Source organism: Eptesicus fuscus, chromosome 9 (assembly GCF_027574615.1).
Source record: "Eptesicus fuscus isolate TK198812 chromosome 9, DD_ASM_mEF_20220401, whole genome shotgun sequence".
NCBI lineage: Eukaryota > Metazoa > Chordata > Mammalia > Chiroptera > Vespertilionidae > Eptesicus > Eptesicus fuscus.
In genome coordinates, this window is record NC_072481.1 from 31,570,885 (window position 1) to 31,592,520 (window position 21,636).

General features: G+C 55.1%; 1 protein-coding gene across 3 annotated transcripts in view; it reads left to right on the forward strand.

The window, feature by feature from the left end:
- Window positions 1–21,636, forward strand: part of SSBP3 (single stranded DNA binding protein 3) — a 147,498-nt gene that overhangs the window by 106,552 nt on the left and 19,310 nt on the right. For all 3 annotated transcript variants that reach the window (XR_008556918.1, XM_054720580.1, XM_054720581.1), the window contains exon 5: window positions 5,479–5,568. Coding sequence is in view for 2 of the 3 variants with exons in the window: in XM_054720580.1 (XP_054576555.1) it covers window positions 5,479–5,568 (90 nt within the window). In the remaining variant the exon portion in view is untranslated. The remainder of the gene's footprint in view (window positions 1–5,478; window positions 5,569–21,636) is intronic.

The window sequence follows — 21,636 nt, forward strand, 5'->3', positions numbered from 1 at the left end:
CTACAGCACCAGCTGGGAGGCTGCTAGGAGCTGTCTTGGTTCCTCTACAGGGGACTTGCTGCAGGGAGTGAGCGAAGGGCCCGGCCCCACAGCAGGGCTTGCCAAGTCTTCGTTCTTGGAGCCTTGGGTTCTCCGGGTGTTGGAAGGTTTGTCGGGGATGCCTTGGGATGCTTGGTACCGGGTAAGGCGGGGTTCTCAGAGGCCGCTCTTCTGCTCAGAATTCTTCCCTGGTGCCTGGAGCAGAAAGTCCCGATCCCTTCGCACAGCTTTCAGGGCTCCTCACCGTCGCTCAGATTCCAAGGCCGTTGTGGAGCCTGCTTTTCCTCCAGGGAGGGTGAGAGAATACTGGCTCTGGGGCAGGGGAGGTGCTCAGGTTCCCCTCACCACTGAAAAACGGATTTGGGTAGTGGGGGAGGCCTGTGGTTGGAGTGGCCCTGTGCAACCAGCCAGCTGTGAACAAAACTGAAATTCTTTCAGCGCTTCAGGCAGTTGTCTGAAGGCACCTGGGACTTTCCCAGTTGACTCTACCCAAGAGGCTCCGAGGAGGCAGCTGACTGGAGTGGGCCACACCACCCTGCAAGGCCTGTTTTCTATTTAGAAAGAATTTTAAGTTAGTTTTGTAAAAATGCGTGAGTTACCAAACTGCATGCCTGATTGGATTCTGCCTTTTTAGTCCACGTATATGTGCACATGTGGGTAAATGCTGGCGAGGAGGGCCTGGGGTGGGGGGAGCCCAGATGTCATCGGCTGTTAGCTCAGGCTCCGATAACTAGTGGGTTTGTGAGTGGTTTTTAATCTCGGATCTCTGCGTGTTGTATAATGCACGGAGGAGAGTTAACATGCAGGGTCCTCTGGAAGGAAGATCGCCTGCGTGTTCACATGTGAGCTGCTGTTTCCAGTCCCTGCCCCCGGGTGTGTGGACTGGGCTGGGGAGAGCAGCTCGGAAGAAGGGCCCTTGAAGTCATCTTCTTGGACTCCTCCACCTGACATGTGAGGACACTGAGGCCAGGAGTGAGAAAGGACTGTCCATGGGGTCCCAGCTAGGACTGAGTGTGTGTGTGTGTGGTGGGGGGTGCGGGGGGAGGAGGGGGTTTCATCTCTGGCTTCTGAGTCCAGCCTTCTTTCCTCTCCTGCTCCAGTGGTGACTTCCATCCTCTGCAGCTACCGCAGCCCCAGCCAGCTGTAGGCCTCGGTGCGCGTCAGGGGGGTTTCAGTTTGGGTTTTGTGTTTTTAGAGAAAACTCACATGAGACGCTTTGCTGAGTGCCTTAATGGGAACTCTAAGTCAGAGTTGGAAACCGCAGGGAGAGGCCGATTCCTAGCAATCTGGAAAGGCCTGGCTCCAGATGGCCAGGTTTGAGCAGGTCTTTGAATAATAAAAGTCATAATCATTTATTGAACACCTGCTGTATGCCCACACTGAGATGGGCAAAGCCCTTGCTGTTGAAGTGTAGGGGGGCCGTGTCATGTTAATAGATGAGTGTGTGTGTGTGTGTGTGTGTGTGTGTGTGTGTGTTTGTTCACGCGCGCGCACGCGCATTGGGGGGGGTCCCTTGGATTGGATTTCGTGAGAAATGATTATTTCTTAAACCTTTATTCACCCTGTAACTCCGGTTGCTGCTGTTCTTTTTTTCTTCTTCTTCATGATGTTCTGCCCTTTGGAAAGTTTTCATTATTCACGTATTTTTCACTTCATAATCAAAGAATAGCAATAACTGTCATAATTCAGGATGCAGACTTAAGCACTGAAGGCTACTTAATGCTGCTGCTGGAGGAGGCTTTAAATGACAAGTCATCTCCTCGGCTTCCTGCCACCTTAGTCACTGCTAACATGGCCTGCCTCTCACTGACGGCGAGCAGAAGTCCTTCCTCCACCCAGATGTCAGCGAGTCACACCATCCACTTACTAGAACCATGGCCACCCAGCCCTGGCATTCCAAGGGCTGTGGCCCACCCACCCACCCCCGGTTTCTGGAACCACTGACCCCTTCCTGATTTCGTGGGAAATGAGATCTTGGAGTGAGCCATGCTTCCAGGTTCAAGTTTTCATTTAAAAGGTGTTTTTTTTTTTTAAGTTATAAGATATCTATCACTAAGGAAAACAGTCACATACCCAGATAGCAAAGGGCATGAATGTTTTACCGTAAAAATAGATCCACAGATGGCCAGTGTAAACCATTTCAAAAGGAAGTGGTCCAAAGATAAGTCAGATGCCAGTTTGTAATTAGTAGGTTAGCAAATACCGATATAATGCCGGCTATTTTAATTGATTAAATAATGATACATCTATATTTAATAATAGTTTCAGTTAAAAAATCATGTTTTCTTTGGCCACTTAATCGGGAGTATGGGGGCAGGGGTGAGTGCTCATGACATTATTTAACAAATTACAGTGACTAATTTTTTTTACCAGTACTTTGCTGTGTTCTAACATAGGGAAGTGTTTTAAATTAAATGGTACATGCTAATTTAAAGAACCGAATTGGTGAAGCTTTCCAGATCTTTCTTTATACACAGCATTGTTTCTGAAGGCTGAGGAAGAGTAGCTCTGGACTCTCTGAAGAAGGCACATGGAAAAGGGTTGTCTTGAGCCTGCTCTCCACACAGATGTTTGTTTCCTCGCCTGTAAAGTGGGGGTGTTTGTGTCTGCCTCAGAGGACCATTTTGAGGGTTCAGGGAGAGATGGTGTGAAAGCACCAGCCTTTTCTGACCCTCAGGCCAGATGGTTTCCACCATCCACACCACCAGGGCTGGGCCTCCACCGTCCCCGCACCCCTCCGTGGGAGCCACACCCTTCCCACCCTCATCCCAAGAACAAGTCAGCTCCACAAAAGAGGGTTTGGCTTTCCCAAATTGATAGCCACTCCCACCCACTTTCTAATCATGGTTGGGGGACTTGAACAAAGACGGAACTATATAGCAAAGACCATATCTTAGGAGGGTGCCTCTGTTTTGGAAAGGTGTCAGTTCTCCTTTAAATTTTTATATATAGGAGTGGGCAAAAGCAGGTTTAAGTGTCTACTTTTGTTGGTGGTTGGTTAAATTATCAGCCATCATTAATGAAAAGATAAATCATAAGTAAGGATACGAAATAATAACAATAATGATGGTAAGAAGACAAATAATACAATGATAAGTAAATAATAATATGAGAGCAAACCCTGTGTTTCATTTGTTCACCCCTATCTAGAATAACTTTTTTCTCTTGGGAGGGAGGTGACTTTTATAAATGATCTGAAGTTTGGAGGGATAAATGGATAAAAATAAACAAGAAATCTTGTATGAAAGAATTAAAGGAGATAATAAAACACATTGTAAAACCCATCATTTGAATGGAGTCTTAGAGACATAGGAGAGAATTTAAATGCTCAGAAACAGCCCTTTGTAAGAATTTTGTCTCCGGTCTAAAATGACTGGGGCAATTGCAATTGACTATTTGAGGAGTAAAATCATATTCTTTACCGAAGTGATATCCTGAAGGATCAAAGAGTTAAATGTAAAACCAGTCTTTGAAAGAACTGGAAGAAAATACAGGTGGGTGTTGACCTCGCCCCGCTGTTTTTTAAACTTTTCTGCTCCTGCTGCGGAGGCGTCATTGTTGGCTGTACATCACGAAAAGTTGCATTTTCACCCTTTTCACAGAATCGCCAACCACAGACAAGCGGTGTAGCTATTGGATAACCTGGCATATTCCCCCAGGCGGCCTTCACCCAGATAACAGGACTGGGTGGCTGCTGCGTCTTGTGGGTGGGACTGTGGCCTCAAACCTAGGCAGGTGGGAAAACCTAATCTGTAATGTTTGGGATGTTTACAACACATTACGGCAGCCAACGGCTGCAAGCATTTTTAAAATACGCAATACCTGACTATTTATTCAGGGCACTGACTTCTTTTCAACAGCCAGCACAACAATAGCCATCCAGTGTGAATGAATCAAAATTAGAACTTTTCTTTTGTCAGCCGCAGGATTTTGGTAATAGTGTCGTGAGATGAAAAAGGTGCAAGTCGCTGCATTACAGGATGGTTGTCAGGACCTCTTTAATGACAGAGAAGGAAGGGTTGCTTTTCTGTTGGCCGAATCATTTTAAAACATTGGGCCAGAGTGGTCAGCCCAACCCCACCCCATTCTCTTTACTTAGGGTCTGTTAAAAGACCTACTGTGCGCCCGTACTGAGTCCTCCTTGCTTCCAGATTGCTGAGCTTTCCCGGTTTACAAAACACAGCTCACTTAATCCTCTCCACCCCCCACTTTTTATAGGAAACTCCTGCAAAAAGGCCAGCTGGCTTGCCCACGCCACCCCTGCTGTGCAGGCCCCAGCACTTGGACCTGGGTGGATTGGTTCCTGGGGGATCTGTTCGCTTTGCTGCGTGGAGTGTGTGTGTGGAATGCACACATTGCCTCATCCTCCCATCAGAGTGGGAGGGAAGTCAGGAGTTGTCTGATGCCTGTTTTCTGGCTGAGGAAAGGGAAGAAGTGACTTCTTCCAGGTGGTGGCAGGCGGCATTGATGAGAGAAAAAGAGGCATTCCTGACCCCAGTGGCTCACTCAGACCCCTGGGAGATATGAGTGATTCCGTTTCAGATTCTCGGTCCTGGTGGGGTTTGGGGACCCCTGAGGCCCGGGGTGTGCTTCCTGCAGGAGGAGCACCTGGGAGCTTCAGGCTGGGTGGGGAGGAGCAGGGCACGGGCCCAGGCAGGGCGGGCGGGCCTGTGTGGTCCTGAGCAGCCCGCCCTGGCCTGTGCCAGCACGGGGCCAGGCACAGACATGCTGACCACATGAACAGGTGGGACACAGATTGCCTGGAAGGAGGCCAGGCTGAGGCGAGCAGCGTCTGTTCACCCCTGGGAGGCATTTGTTGAGGCAGATGTACCAGGTAAATGCCAGAATAGCAGCCTTCAAAAGGAAAAGTAATGATGACCCCCCCCCCACACACACACACACACACACACACACACTGTGCACCTCCTGTCCTGCAGCACCAGGACCCTGACAGGACCAAAAACACACCTGCCCTCCCTCAGCCCCTCCAGGGGCCTTTCCCAGCTGGGCTGTCTGCTTACTCATTAAGTTGTGGGTATGTATTAGGCTTCTCCTGTGCAACATGCCAGCCTCTTAGAGAGGGACAGACTCTTAGGAAGTACTCGCCTGCCCTGCGGAACTTGGGGAAGCAGGCCGGTGGCTGAGGCAGGGCCTCCTTGCCTTCACAGCAGCTACAGCGTGCTGGCCACCACGGCAGCTCTGCAGTGTTCGTGCAACAGGGTGGGCGCTCTCCCATTTTAGAGGCGAGGAAGTGGAGGTCAGAGGTCACCACTTGCCTAGGAAGGGCAGTATTGAGGAGGGTCTGTGGAGGATGTAGGCAGACAAGGAGATGGGAGGGTGGGGGTTGCAACTCTGTCTCTCAGGAGGTGGGGGCAGGGGGTCAGAATTCTCTCGTCATGGGTGCAGCCTCTCTAACGCCTCGCTTTCCTGTCTCCACAGAGTGCAGCAGCAGCCCCAAGCCCAGTGCTTGGCAACATTCCCCCCAATGATGGGATGCCTGGAGGCCCCATCCCGCCGGGTTTCTTTCAGGTATGTGCTGGGCCCCGGGTTGGTCCTGTGCTCCTTTCACTCCAAGCCAGTCTCCAGCGGGAGGGAGGGAGGGAGAGAGAGAGCAGTAAGGAGTAGCTCAGTTTGCCATGGTCTAAATACCGTTGCTTTATGCTGGTTCGAGCCCTTCCCTTCCCATCCCTTTCTCCACCCCTTCCAAAAACCGAGGAGGGGAGAAACGGGATGGAGCGCAGACTCCTCCTGCCTGTGCTGGCGTTGGTTTTCTTCACGCCCGCGTCACAGTCAGACACGGTCGCCCCTGGTCAGGCAGGCGGTGGGGCCGCTTCCAAGTCCGTGTGGAGCTGTCTTTTAACCAAGGCGTTCTTCTCCTTAAACGAGTAAACCCTTCTTTGTTTCTGTTTTGTTCCTGCTGTCGCTGTCATTGTTTACTTTGCCTGTCCAAACTACAAACCTTAGGCGTAATCTAAAAAAAAACCCAAAACCCACCATGCTGGCAGGTCTCAGAGTCCTTTCCCTCTGGTTAACCACTTGATTTTTTCCGAGTGTGATCACAGACGGCGCCCCACGAGCATCTGTGCCCGCACTCTGCCTGCCAGAGGCAGGAGCAGATCCCACGTTGGTCGAGAGAGCCTGGCCTTTTCCAAAAGACACCTTGTTGGGCGCTCAGGGGGCTGTCTGTTGTCAGGGTTGGGTGTGGCTGCCACCTCCTTTGTGCCTCCTCCTCCTCCTCCCCCCTCTTTGCACCTCCTCTTCCTCCTCCTCCTCCTGTGCCGTCCCCTTTGAGGGGCTCATTCCATTTAAACCAGAGACCGGGAAGTACCGTCTTGGAGAGGTGTCGGCATGCAGGGCTGGAAGGAACTTTTATGATGAAGCTCTTGAGTGGAGCATCCCATTCTTCCAGACCTGTCTGTGGCTGGGCTTGAGAATCTGCCCGAGTTCCCCGGGCCTTTTGCAAGCTTAGCGCTTCCAGATAAGGATACGGAAAGAGCACTTGTGTGGAGAAGAAGGCAAAGATTTTTCTGTGAAGCCCATGAATTGTAAACTGTGACCAGTGAGGCAGAGTCCAAGGACACTGGTGCTCAGTGGAAGCCAGAATTTCACACCATGTGCCCAGCAGTGAGTCACGGGCTGCAGGGTGCAGGAGCTCCCTGGCACTGGAGTATCGGAGCGAACATGGGATGGATGCCTCTTAGGTTGGTAAAGGATAGGAGACGACCTAGAAGACACTTTTGCTTTGCAAGATTTCACATTTTGATGGATGTTAACTCCCAGGAGAGGGGGGTTAGGACACACTGCTCACCAGACAAGAAGGGAGGCACTGAAATAGGGATGTTACCTGCAAACAGATAGCATATGGCCCACCAAGGTGGTGGTCAGGGGAGTGAGAGGGAATAGGGGTGGTGGTTCAAGGCACTGGGTGGCCACCCATGGTGTATGCATTCCTAGCATGCTGCCCAAACTGGGATCTTGTCCCAGGGGTAGAGAAGTGGGCACAGCCTCAGAAATCGGTGTGTAGGCTCCAGGTTGGACTCGACCGGGCATGGCCTGAGGCTCAGCTTGTGGTAAGGCCACAGGCATTGGGAAGAGGGGCCAGACTTCAAAGAGAGTGAGACGTTAAAAATCCTTGGAAACCGGTGGGTCCAAGGAAGACAGGAGCCAGGTAGGCGCTACCTTTCTCCCAGAGGGAAATCCAAGGGCTGCAACCTGGGATGGTCATCCATACCACGGGACAGCCATCTTCTGGCCCCTGCACCCAGGGCGTCCTGCACCCAGCTGGTGGCCTTTCCCACAGGTGTTCTGTCTGGGGCTTCTTTCTCAGGATGCCATGATGCCCTTGATCGAATGCAGATGTGGCTTTCCTGCCTGGTGGGCCGAGCCCACCCAGGGACCGGGCTCCACCTGTGGGCATCCCTGTTGAGGCTGGCTGTCCTCTGGGTGCCAGTGCAGATGGTGGGAAGAGGTGGGCAATGGCTGTATTTTTAAAAATAGGCCATTAACTTCTATTTTGGCCCGAGTCTGGGGCAAAGCGAGGTCTGCCTGATATGTGGGTAGCTCCCTGCTTCCTGCTTTGGTATAATTGTCCATGGTTAAGGCTTAATTCCAGACATACTTCTTGGGCCCTCCCCTGTGACGTCCAGGGGTGTGTGGTCAGAAAGTCCAGACTGATTCCTGTCCTTATTTAGCTGCCACCAGCCGCCATCACACAGGGGTGGCTTTTGGACCCTCTTGACTTGAGATATTGTCTGATCCCCTGTCAGGCTAAACTGTCAAGAGCTGGCTGAAGCATTGGGCAGAGCTAGGTGCCCTGGCCCCTCTGCTTCCTGGGGAACTTTGACCAACACCCCACCCATCCCAGGGCATCATTTCCCCATCAGTCAGATGAAGGTGGATGGGGTCCTTCCTGGCCATGATGCTGAACCCCTCGGGCTGGGTCACTGCTAAGGGGAAAGGGTATCATTCTGGCAGGAGTTAGCGGCTTCCCATTTCCGGAGCAGGCCAGCTCACAACAGGAATATTAGTTATTGATTGCCAGCCCTGCCCCTCACTCATCTTGCAGGCGGCCACTCTGATATTAGAAGGGAAGTAGAGATGGTATCCAGGGTTTTATCTGCTGCCAACAATTGCACTTCTTCCCCCGCTTGGCCACTGCCTGGGCAGGCAGCTCTGCTGTAGGAGGGTCTTTGCACGGAGGAGCAGCCTGGGTTGGCTAATGCAGCTTTGGCCAGACCCTGTCCCAAAGTGGGCAGCCCAGTTTTCAGGTCAGCACTCCACCCCCAGTTGGTGCTAAATTTAGAAGCCAGCCGGGCTGCCAGGGTGGGTGGGAGGGAGCAGCTGTCCCTGTCCCCCCCCCCCCTCCTCCCTTCTGGCTCCTCAGGAAGCAACAAATTGGACTGACTCCCTTCCTCGGGCCTCTGACTGCCAGGCTGTGAGGCTGCTGCTGAGGTCAGAAGGTCTGGCCTTCTGTCTGTTTACTCTTTCTTACTTGATGTTCGGTTTCCGAGGTGGACAGTGCCTGCCTGGTCCTGCGGCATGAGATTGTGTCTAGTAGCAGCAGGTTGAGGGCTGAGAGGGAAGTGGTTTGGGACCCAGCCATATTCACTGTTGGGGAATATTGTGGGGCTCTCGGGGTTATGGTAGAACTTAGCAAGGCTATTCTAATTCTATGTATTTGGTGTAAAAAGATTGCCTTAATCTTGGCATCCCGGCACCTGGTGTCCACTAGGGCCCCAGGAAATGTTTGAGCTGAGTTTATTTGTGTTGCTCACATTACCAGGAGTGGAGCCAAACCAGCCCCAAAGCTCTAGATCTGGCATTCTGACCAGGCTTGGAGGTCAAGGGTGGGGTTCCGGAGTGGGGAGGGGAACAGACAGCAGGAGCCTGAGGCGCCTGTGTTAGTGCCCCACCTCCTCTCGCACACTTGCTGAGTGACTTTAGGCAAGTTGCTCCCCACCTCTGGGCGCAGTTTCCTCACCAGTAGGTGAAGCCAGGTAGACCAGATGGTCTCTGAGGGCCCTTCCAACTTGGATTTTCTGCTTTGGATCCAGATGGATGTTACATAATCAAGCAGCAACATTTTTTTTTTTTCATGCAGCTTAAGTCAGTTGGGCTGCACATCTGGCAAGCTCGGCTTGGCTTTGTCCAGGCCCACTGGTCTGGGTGGGTCCCCGGCGCCCTTGGCCCTACGGTGGCTCTAAGAGAGGCGCTGCCCAATGAGGATGTCTAGGTCCAGAGCCGGGGAGTTACAGGAGGGCAGGGGTCATGGAGAAGGGAGTACTGGGTACAGGCTGTTTTGTTCTTGTTTTGTTTTAAATTCCAATAATTGTTTTCAGTTATGTAGTGTTTTTAGACATGCGACTTACTTTCATTTTGATCACAGTTGTTTTTACACGAGACATGGCTGACTGGGAAAGTGAGGCTCAGGAAGGTGACTGCCCAAAGTCACCAGGCCAGGGCTGTAACGAGAGTCCAAACCCAGGCCCCCTGGGTCCCGCTCCTAGTGCTCCAAGTGTGGATATCTGCAAGTATCTCCAAGTCTAGAGGAAGAAGAGAGACTAGAAAAAGAGATGGAAAGGATGGAAGGAGACGGAATCTCTAGCTATCTTCTCTTAAAGGTAGCCAGTGCTTCCATTCCGATGCCCGCTGTGATTGGTTAGTGGTGGCTGCTGCTGAGAACATTGTGTGGAGAATGATTCTGAAGCTGTGTCCGGGCCTAATGGATACCCCCTGGCCAGGTTTACCATGAGCAGGGGCACATGCACGGTACTTCATGTCCTGCGTATTGGCCATCCCCAATTTACTCCAGAATTCTCATTTGTAGACGTGGAATGAAGGCCCAAAGGCAGGTGGGACTGTGTTTGTGACAGTCATGGGACTGCAGTGAAGGCATAGGGCTTGGCTCTAGGCCAGAACTGGGTTAACCGTAGTCTGCCCACATGAGCACTCAGCCTACAGAGAGACTTGACAGGTAAGCCCATGCCCTGTAGCAGGAAGTGAGAGACTTGCCTGCCCAGATAAGAGATTAGGGAGGGTTTCCTGGAGGCAGCACAGCCCCGGCTGGGACAGTGTCCAGAATGAGGTGCTGCCCAGTGGGAGACGGAGCTGGAGAGGTTGCCGGCTTTTGTTGATCTTGTTGGAGGGTGCAGGCTCTGTCCGGTGGGCACTGGGGAGCCACTGGAGTACCAGGTCTGGATAATGCCCCGGCCAGGTCTGCATGCCAGACAGTTACTCTGCAACGGCTCCGTTGGCTCTGAGGAGGCAAGGGCCTGGGTGCTGAACACATTGACGGACGTCAGCATTGCAGAGACCCAGCCGAGGTCATAGGGCTAACAACTGGGCCTTCTCTGGAAAAATAGCCCTGGGGAGGGCTCGAGGTGGGGGGCGGGACCCAGCTCCCTTTGCCAAAAGCTCAGCCCATCCTGCTCTGAACATATTTTCTGCTGTGATGGGGGCAGGAGGGGTTGACACATTCCCCATTCCTGAGCCCTCATTCCTGCCACCTTGGAAAGACAATGAGGTCTGCCTCCAGAGAACCCTGCTGTCAGTTATGGGGGTGAGGAGAAGGAGCAGGTGATGTGTACAGTCCAGGAACCAAATAAATGACTCAGAAAACAAAAGGGAGAGAGAGGCGCACACGACCTTGGACCTTTCCTATTGCGATCATAGGGATCACTTGTCACCTCCCACAGAAGTAGCTGGGGTTTTCTGGGAGAGCAGCAGCCTCAGGGGGCACTGATGACGAACTGAGTATCTAGGTTCCGCATGTAGAAGGTACTCAGCCTCTGCGAGGCTCAGCCCTTAGATTCAGGTCCTGGTGAGAAAAGAAGAGGGAGGCCAGTTTGAGTCTTCATAGGGAAGATTTCTACCACTTGCCAATGGACAGTGAAGCAGTGAGCTCTTTGGCCGCTGGTGGTAACCGAGCAGAGAGCCTTGGGGACTGTGAGCCTTGGAGTGGGGGGCAGTGTTTCCAGGGAGGGTCGAAGCCCAGTAAGTGAGAACATGCCCGTGCAGCAGCTCGGGCAGGTCCTAAGAGCCTGGCTGAGGACTGTCCATTTCCTGCCTTCCCCTCTAGCGGAAGCAGGCAGCCGTAGCCGAGTGCACTGACATTCCTTCTGCCAGAAAGCCAGCAGCAGGAAGGACTTCTCTGTGCTGGCCAGGGCCCGTCTGGGACTCGGGAGCCTTGGGGAGAATTCAACCACCTTGTTTTTGTGGTTTTCAAAGCCTGCTGCTAGGGAGGATTTGATGATTGGGGGCCCAGATCCCCATTTGATAGATGGTGAGTCTGAGGCTGGAGCCTAAACTGTGTGAGACTGGCCAGGCTGGTTCATTAGCCCTTAGCCCAGGTGTGGTCTCTAAGGACACAGTGACCTCCTGGTCACCCAGCCCTGGGGAGCACTGCAGACTAAGGAAGCAGACACAGATCTCACCGTCTGGTGGAGGAGACAGGCAGAAACTCCATGGAGGGTCCGTGCCATGGGGCAGGCAAAAGGAGCAGCCAGCCTGGCCTGGGGCTGTCTGGGAAGGCTGCCCCCAGGGGCTGATATTTGAGCTGAGGCCCTAGCAGGAGGCAGTTGGGGGCAGGCAGCTGGACGCCAGGATGGGATGTAAAAGGGAGAGCTTGGGGTGGCAGGAGGCCTGGGTGGCTGGGCTGGGTGTGGGAGGGCAGATCCCAGAGAGCCCTGAACTAGACTCACAAAGGACTTGAACCTGAAGACAGGGGAGCCGTGGTTTCTAAAATGCAGGTGACATGATCCCAAGAACAGCAGTGGCAGGAGGGCTGGGGTCTCAGCAGGCTGGCCGACGTGGAGTCCAGGCTGCGGCCCCTCTGGAGGTGGCCAGGGCCTGAGCTGGCGTGGTGACCGGGTGTAGTGGCCGGTGCTTCCCTACCAGATCCTGATGGCCCCTCCATGGAAGTTGGAGCTGGGGAGGAAGCAGAGCCCAGAGGAGGCTCGGGGTTCTGGCCAGCATGGGACCGGGCTGGGTAGGTCTTCAAGGTAGGGGTTGTTGTGGGGAGAGGCTTTGCCGCCTTCTCCCCTGCTGGGCCCCCCTGTGGTCCTGTGGCTGTCCAGCCCAGCCCTCTCTGGCAGCCCCAGAGTGGAAGCGTCAGACCCCTTCTTAAAGTTGCTGGTGGAACACTGTCCAGGTTAGAAAAGGCATCCCCTTATGTGGTTTCATCTGACCCTGTAAGGTGGGTTAGAGAGCTAATAGCATGCCCACTATATGGATGAGGAAACCGAGGCTCAGATTGGCCAGAGTTGCTCAGGGGAAATAGGCCTGGACGGGGCTGTGAGATCCAGAGCTTATGAACCTCTGTCTCTTTGGGGAGCACATCCCCTCCCCTTTCTGGGCCCCACTCTCCGACCACAGCCCCTCGTCCTGTGTGCTTCCCTGTGGGCAGGGAGTCTGATCGATACATTGGCCGGTGTGTGAGGTGCTGTGTCTTGGGTGAGTGGGGACAGAAGCACCCCCTCCTCGCAGCCCCTGGCCCTGCTGTCTGGCTCCAGACTGACAGAAGGCAGGGTCGCCCCTGCTGAGAAGGATTAAGGAGGAGGCGGGGTGCCCCAACTGCTGTTCTCCACCCCTCCACCCCCGTTCCCAGCTGACTTGGCTCCTGAGGGGGAAGCCCCCACCTGGGAGTTGGGTGCCTGGTTCGAGGCAAGGCAAGCCACCCTCCCCTCTCTGGGCCTTGGTTTGCCCGTGTGTCCTGTGAGGTTGCTCCGGAGGGCTTCATAAACCCCTGGCCCCTCTGAAGCATTGTGGCCTGGGCTGGGCTGGGCTGGTCACATACCCCCACCCCCACCCACTGAGGGCCCCCCCACCCCCCCCATCGCCTGGCCTGTGTGGAAAGGCCAGGAGAGGCGGGGGAGCCTTTTTCTTTCTTGCCAACACCACCTCCACAAAGGTCAGGCTGTGCTCCCGCCCTGCCTGGCAGCCAGCCTGGTGCCTAACTCTGCCCAGGAGGCAGATGACCGGCACCGGGCTCCTAGCAACAGTGGACAAAAGGTTACTCCTGTCGTGCCAGGCTCCCTCAGCCCCTCGTCCTCCTTCCTCAAAGGGGGGTCCGGGGGGGGAGGGGGACTGGTGGCCTTGACTGGCGTGTGTGCACGCATGCGGGCCTGTTTGTGTCTGCACACTCAAGATCTCCCCCTCCCCCCGGAAAAACGTGAACTCCACATGTCGTGCCGTAACTCTCACTGATGAAATGGAAAGTTGAACATAAATCAATGTCTGCCGCCCTGTTAGCTATGCATCAGCAGTCCCTGCCTGGGAGATTTGCTCGGTAACAAAGCACCCAGCGGCTGCGTGGGCCTCGGCTGCCCCCTAATGCGGAGCCAGCCCCACACCAAGGAGCCCAGTGGGGCTGGAGCCAGCTCCTGGCCGCCTGCTTCTACCCACCCCTCCCCCTGCCCTCAGTCTCCGCTCCCTTTTGGTGAGAGGAGAGGGAGCATCTTGGACCTAGGAGGCCTGGGCTGTGCCCCCGAGACCCCAGCAGCCGGGCCCCTCTCCCTGGCCTCTCTCCTGAGCTTTAAGCCGATTCCGGGCCTCCGACTCTTATGGATCTGATACTCAGGGATTGGTGTCAGCGGCTGCCTTCACCTTTCGTTATTAGGAGCTTGGGCTGGTTTATCCTTTTCCCCTTTGGACCTGGGTTTTTACTTTGGGTTTCTCTTAGAAGTGAATTTCCCCCTGTGCCTGAGAGCTGTTCTGTGGGTTGTCAGCTCCCCCGCACAGTGGCTGTGTCTGATCCCCCATAAGATTCTTCCGCCTCTTGGAAGGCGGGGGGGGGGGGGACCCCTGTGTTTTTGTTTTGCCTCTTCATAGTTGGCTAAGGGGGTAGACCCTCTTTTGTTTCTGTCCCCACCTTTCTTCTCTGCGAATCATGCTGAGGTTTTTCTCCTTTAAAAAAAAAAAAAAGGTCAAATTCCTCAGCCCTTGTAGCAAAAGAGGGTTGAGGAAGAAAATTCCAGAGGAATCCTGTAATAACACGCCTTGGCATCATGTGGATCAGGATGGACCCCCTGAATGAGATCACGCCACCCCAAAAGGAAACTGCTCTGCGGGGGGCCGGGCCAGGGGGCTGCACCGGGGGTCGGGAGCTTTCTTGTACCTGGCTGGGTGCTCCCTGGGGCTCTGCCCTAGGAGCTGGGGACACAGTAGGAGACCCACAGTGGGGTCCGGGTCCGAGTCCTGTTTCTGCCTCTGGTAGCTCCCCAGCTGATCTTTCCCGACCGGCTCCTCTTCCAAGTGAAGGCCTCGGGATGAAGGGAGCTGTGGCCAGGCCCGCCGGTGGCTCTGGGGACGTGTCTTCAGGAAGCCCTGCCTCTCTCCGAGTCCAAACTGGTGGGGAAAGACTTGGTGAGAGCATGGCCGGGGCATAGCCTCTGAAGTGCAGCAGGCTCCAGGCCCGGTGCTGGGATGCCCAAGGGCTCCCGGACTGGGGGCAGCCACCAGCTCTGTGAGCTTCACCAGACAGGCGTTCGGGAACGTGGGGGGAATAAAGGCAGATCAGCAGTCTCCCTCCCAGGGCTGGCGTTCATGGGCGGACTCTAGCCCGGGCCAGCTACGGGTCAGTGGGGTAGCTGGTTCCCCTCCATCGAGTGCTCTTCCTGTCAGTGGTGTCCCTTCCTTAAAAAAGTAAATTCCAGGCTTTTGGTAAGACAGCTTTTCCTGTGAAGGGCCAGATAGTAAATATTGTAGGCTTTGTGCGCCATCTGGTCCCTGTTGAAACTACTCAACTCTGCCTTTATGCCCTGAAACCAGCCGTTAAGTACATGAGTGAGTGGCTGTGTTTCAATAAAACTTTATTAACAAAAACAGCTGGCAGGCCAGATTTGGCCGAGCGCCACCGTTTGCCAGCTCCTGCCTGAGCTCCACACGTGGTGTGTGCTCCTGGGGTCCTCCTGCTGCGGCCGACCCCTGCCTCCACTCTGGGTGTGCAGTGTGGCCCGGGGAACCGAGCCGAGCCTGGACCTGGGATGGTGAGTCCAGGTCTCCGGGTTCCGTCTCTCCACCTGTGCACAAGGTGGGGGGGGGGGGGGGAGGGGCGGCCAAGGAGCGTGTGTGGAGAACACATCAGGTCTTGGACGCTGCCTGTACTTTCATTTGCTGTGCTTCCTCCCTTTGTTTTGCAAACCACCGCCTGCTGATTCTGTGTCTTTGTCACTGTGGCACAGCATGCCTCATACCTCTTGAGCACAGCGTTTGCTGAGCGCCTCCTGCGGGTGTCCAGGGGCCCATCCCAGGAAGCGGATTCACAGGTGTGCGGGACTCGCCCTCGCCGGCTGCCCAGTGCCGTCCCGTCTCCTCGGAGAGGCACAGGGAAAGGGGTCAGCTGGGGTCTGTGCTCAGAGGAAACGGGGTCTTTTGGTGGCCTTTGCTCAGGTCACCTCGGTGCCTGTGAGGACTCCTGATGTGGCACAGAGGTAAGCCCGGGGGGTAGACATTGTGCAGTCCTGCTCCCTCTGATTGGTGACTTCCCACCATCCCAGGAAGGTGGGCCACCACCCCTTGTCCAGTGCCCATAGAGGGTCCTGACTGTTGTGGGCTCACCTCCTAGGAACCAGGAGCCCCCTCCTCGGGTGGTTGCTTCCCCGTTGGGTGTGGCCCAGCCCGGCCCCCTGAGGACCCATTGTGCGTGTGTCAGGCTTGTGTTGGGTGGGCGTGAATATGGCTCAGGCTCCCTCTGCCCCCAAGTAGGTAATCTCAGCTTTAGATCTGGCCTGTACCCCCCATATACACGCAGAAAAGACTCGTCCCCTGAGGGAACAGGTAGAAGCAGGCTAGGAAGGCAGCTGTCCAAGCCACTGCTGAGGTGTTCCCATGGGTCGAAGTGAGGAATTAACTTTTCCTCGGGCGAGCTGTGAGTTAAAGGGAGGGAGAATTTAAAGCTCTGCCTCCCTCACCCCCCAGGTGGTCAGCCTCCCGTTCCAGGGAGGCCATGGGTGGAGCAGAGCGAGGTTTGGGGTGTCAGCAGCACTCAGGCACACCTCAGCCCTCTCCCCAGAATGGGTAGATAGCATTTTCTGTCACCGTTCACGTCCAAGGAGCAAATTGGATTGTCTGTCACATGCCTTTTACTTTTACCATGTGTATAATTAATGTAAATTTATATTCACTCAATTAAAGTGACACGCCCAACAGGCAGATCATAGAGGCCACCAGTAGTGCAAGTCGTCCGTCTCCCGCTGCCAGTCAATAAAACCCACCCCACAGCCAATAAAACCCACCCCACAGCCTTGCCAGGCCAGTGGCCAGTGTCTCCAGGAGTCGGGAGGGCCAGGGATGTGTGGAGTGTTCCGTCTTTTAGCAACCTAAAACTTCGAGTCCCCGTTCCCCAAAGGCCTTGTGCTTGGGTGTAAGTCTTCCGTGGCTTTCCTGCGGAGAAAGTATCACCTGGACTCCTTGCCTGCCTTCCAGAGGTGAAGCTGAGGCCCAGGGTGACAAGACAGGGTTCCCACCCTGGGGTTTGGGCTCTCCAGGCCAGAGCTCACCACGAGCCACAGCCTGTCCTCGTCCGCCCTCTCTTCCGGGCTCGCCTCGGCACCCAGAAAGCCTGGAGATGAGTCTCGGTTCTGTGACCCCATGATTTCCAGGCAGGTGAAGGCTGCTACGGGGAGTGGGGGTGACATTTGGTGAATGAGCAGCGAGTTTCGGAAATATTAAACGTAGCACATAGCTTTTATGTTCTCCTTCAAAATAAAAATCAGTGTGGGGTGGGGTTTTTTTTTTAATCTGATTTTTTATTTTAAGGAACTGTCCTTCCTCACCCCAGAGTCTAGCTCAGGGGACCAACTTGGCCACCCTGTTGGTAGCGACTTTTTCTGGTTCCTTGAACACAAAAATGTTAGGTGTACCTGTGGCTGGGGGTGGCCTGCCTGCTGGCCACGCCTTGCTGCCCTGTTTGGGCCCTGCCCTGGGTGTTCACGTGGGGTACGAGGCAGTGTCCTGCCCTTGGAGCCACGGGGTACCCACAGATAAGGCGGAATGACTGAAGCGGACGCCTCGCATCCACAGAGCACCTGGGTGGGAAGCATCCAGGCTTCCCCGGAGGACGAATGGGCTTTGAGCAAGTCCAGCTCCCGCCCTTCCCGGAAAACGGGCCGTGCGTGGGTCCTGGAGCAGGAGGCATGGGGACTGTGGGAGACGGGACCTTCTCTGCCTACCACTGTCGCTGTGCCGTGGCCCTGGCGACCCTGCGGTATTTGTAGAAGGTCCCCGTAGACTCACATTACGCCCTGAGGAGCTGGGCTTGGAAGCCACGTCTGTGTAACTGGGAAGCCACAAGCCCGTCTCTCGAGGATGGATGGCTTCAGGTGGAATCCAGGGACTTAGCCAAGACGTGGCCGGGAGGCATGGGGTGCTGCTGAGAATTCTGGATGCTTTTCCAGACCTCAGACCCCTTGTGCTGGGGCATGCTCGCTCCCCTCCAGCCAGTGCTGGGCAAAGGCTCTTTCACTTCCCTGTGTCCTGGCTCCAGAGTTTTAGTGAAATGGCCTGGCGTTTGCCTCGGTCACACCCACCCAGAGCCTCCCTGGGCCCCTGCTAATGACTCTCAGAAGCTGCTAGATGTAACGCTACCCAGTGTTGAAATTACAGGAAAAGGAATTGAAAGGAAATGTGGGAATTATGTATCTCCGGTCAGAGATCTTGGGAACGTCTGAGGCAGAATGGCAAGTCCATTAACAGGTCTGGGGCAGGGTGAAGGCCCAGGCAGGAAGTGGGCACAGCTCCTGCTTCCTTTTCCCAGGCTCAGTAGAGGGATTTCAGAGTTGCCCCTCTCCCTTTGGTGAGGGGGCCTTATTACGCAGGAGCTCTGACCGGCTATTCTCATCCCGGCCCCCGTTGCCTGCATCTGTGGCCACGTGGCCTCAGTTTACGTGTCACTGTGTCCTCCTCCTCCCCCCTGGCCTGGGAGCTTTCAGAGCCGTGGGATGTATGTGGTGAGTGACTAGTGCCCCCACAGTCCTTCAGCGTCCACTGGTCCTTCCTCTGCTGCTCACGGCTTGTAGGAGGGTGGACCAGCTACGATCCCGGGGCTCCAGCGTCAGACTGGGATCTAGCTCTACCCTTTACTAGCCCTGCAGCCCTGGGCACGTGGCTGCCCTTCCCGGGCCTCAGCTCCAGGGCTGTAACGTGGAGCGATGGAGAGCCCTTACTGCGAGGGGCGGAGGACTCATGAGCGAATGCAGGCTGACGCCACGTTGGCCCCCTGGGACATGTGGATCCGTTAATGTTACTGTAACTGTACCCATTTCACCGACCAGAGAACCGAAATCCAGTCGGTGGCAGAGTCAAGACTGAAACCCCGTTTCTTCATCTGCAATGGGTGGGGATGAGAGGTCATGAAGAGAGCCCTGGGCTCGAGTGAGGAGATGTGGCTGTGCCACCACTTGTCCCCTGTGGCTTGGGTGCCGCAGCGCTGGGCCGGGCCTCTCTTCCTCCTTGTCAGTGGAGGAAGGGCGTTGGGTGGCAGGACGGCTCAGGGCCAGCCAGGGAACGGACTGCCAGTCAGGTGTGGTTCTCTGAGCTGCTAGTAAGGACCCCCAACCCTGGTCTAGCCCAGTGTCCCATGCCCCTTGGATGTCTGCCCACCCCCACCTCCCCTGCCATGCCAGGGGCGTTGAGGAGGCAGCACCTGAGGCAGAAAGCCCCCGAGGTCCATGGAGGAGACTGTCCAAATGGAGCGGGCGGGACTCAGAGGCGAGCCCTGGCCAAGCAGGCTTCCAAACACACTTACTCTGGTTCCAGCTTTCAGTAAGGAGAAGCCAGGGGGCACCCCACAGGAGAGATGTCCATTTTGGGGGAAATCATCAGCATTGTCAGCTTCAAGACTCCCTCCTCTCCCCTTCCACCTCCATGCTGTCCACCCGCCTGCTGAATCTGTTCAGATTTGGGGGAAGAGAGAAGCCTCCATCCCTACAAAGGTCCGAATCCACCGAGACCCTCTTTTGTCTGCCTATCTAGCCTTTGGCCTGAGCGGGTAGCAAGTTGAGACTATAAATCTACGTTGATCTCTTGTTGAGAGTGTAGGCTTTGGGGAGGAGACCACTTCTTACTGCAGCCTTTCCCCAACACGGGGCCCTGCTCTCTGCTCCTGAGAATGTGCCGACGGTGCCGGGTCCCTCCCTCTGCTGTGCAGTCTGAGGGACAGCCCTGGCACAGGTGTAGTGAGGGGAAAGCTCCAGGTGAGTGGAGGTGGCAGAGGCCGAGGACAGAGCTCTGGGTGGTGGGGGCGACCCACTGTAAATGGGAGGAGCTGCCTGGCGCACAGAGCCCCGTGGTGCTGGGGGCCGCGCTGGGAGGAGAGAAGCAGAGCCTGGAAATCAGGGTGCCTGACCGGGGTGCAGAGGGGCTCCCCCCAGGGAGGTGAGCTATGTGGAGATCATGGTGGGGTTTTCTCTTTGCATGACGTTCTGAACCCCAGCTCCCATCAGAGGGGAGACTTCTGAGCTGCTGCTCCTCCCCAGATTTAGCCTACTCCCCATTGCTCCCCACAGGCTGGGCTGGGGCCTCCCTATTCACCAGGCCTTTGTCCTGAGCAGACTTGTGTGGAGGCAGACTCGTGCCTCGTCCATTCACACTCGGGGAGCCCTGAGGGAGACACAGAGCCGCCTCGGAACCTTAGGGCATCCAAGAGACAGTCGAGCCCTCGAGACTCAGGTTCAAGTACTGACCCTTCGTAAGCACTGCCATCTATCTGCGGAGGCCCCCGTTGAGTTAGACGCTTTTGGGCGCTTTATTTATGTTTTCTATCATCAGTCACGGAGTCCGCCACTACCAAGCTCGCCTGGCTAACGGACGCCCAGGTGCGAGGGACCTGGTCAAAGGGCAGGCTGCTCCTGGGAAGACTGGCTGTCACCGGAGGGGTGGTGAAGGGTTAGCGGGAGGAGGTGCGCTCTTCTTGCCAAGAGCTGAGGAACCCACAGAAGGCCTTTATGCCCCCTCTTGGCAACTGGACCTCACCCTTGAACCCTCCTCCTCTGTTCGTTTTCTTTTTCCTTTTTTAGGGGTTGGCTTCAAATTATCTTATTTGTTTACATTGCACCCAAGTTTTATGGTACAAAAGACTTGCAGGTGCAAATATGTCCCGCCTTCATTAACTTCCCCTTCCTTTTTAATTTATGTGATTTCAATTTTCCTTCCCTGTACTGTTAATTAGGGGACCCTCTAATCAGTGCCATTATCACAGTGGTATTCATGTTTAGGAAAGCCGCTAAACAAATGCTTGCAAAATTGCTAAATGGCTAATTAATGTCTGTTAATTAAGAAAATTGCTCATGGTAACAAACCATGCCGTTGCTGGCAGCCGCTAGAAAGACACACACTTGTTGAAATTAGTAGCATGGCAGGTAGGGGAACATCTGCTCCGCGGAGCTTTCCAGAAGTGAGCAGCCCTTGGCTTGGGCACGAAAATCCAGGCCTGTCCTTGGTGGCACCCCGGGGTTCCCGCACGTCCCCTCCGTCTTTCTCTGCTCACCTCTTCTCTGGATCTCCACACCCACCAGCTCGGGCAGGTGAGAGGCCGGGCAGCCTGGCTCTGAGCGAGAAGACGAGGGAGAAAAACCTGTGTCTCTAAGATTCTTTCTCCCTGTCTCCATGGAACCACACCCATTCCCATGCATGTTTTAAATTTTTCTCAAAGGCAACTTCCAAGGGTAACAGCAGTGGGGTGGGGGGGGGGGTGGGTAAGAGTGAGCTGGGAAGGGCTCCTCAGCACCAGCGTCCGGCTCCAGTGCCCCAGTGGGCCGGAAGGCGGGCTTTTCATGCTCGCCGACGGTGACTTGCAGTAGGAAATACGATTGACGTTGTGACCCAGTACGTACACACGTATTTACAAATGAAATAGAAGTTAATGAAATATTTGCCTTAGAACACACAAAGGTCTCCAATATCTTTTGTTCTATATTTTTATTCAGTTCCCAGCTTTTTAAAAAAAACAATGGTTGCAACCCACTAAATGGCTTTCACCGCCCACTAACAGGTTGCAGCCCACAGTTTGACCAACCCCATGGTTTAAGTGAATTCATCTGTCTGGTTCTCCTGGGAGGAGTCGAGGCCAGCATTGCCCAGGACTTTGTGGGGGGTGAAGGGGGGGTCAGCTTGGAACCGGGGATGGCTCACCCCCACTGAAGTGGAAAGCCCCACCCCCGCCCACGCAGCAGGCAGGGGCCTGCAGCCCTGTCTCCCTGTTCTGCACATGCCTGCTCCAGCTCGGGGCTGCAGGGGTTCGGGTGGGCCTTGGACCCACCAGGCTTCTTGTGCGGGCTCTGCCGTTTACCAGCTGTGTGGTGGTGGCCAAGTCCCTTCATCCCTTGAGACACCGTTTCCTCATCGGTAAAATAGAAATGAGAAACTCCACCTCACGGGGCCCCTTCCCAGTGAAGGTCAATTAGGGCCGGGTGCTCCGTAGCCATCCCTTCCTCTTGTTTCCCCGTTTGTTCAGTCTGGGCTCCACCCCGCTCCTTCTGTCCGTTTTCCTTCAGCATCAGTAGCCGGGCCTCTAGGGCCCCGGGACCTGCATCTGTCCTCCCAGACGGGGCGCTCCTCGAGGGCAGGGTCTCTCATGCCTGGCAGGCTGGGTCACTTTCTGTG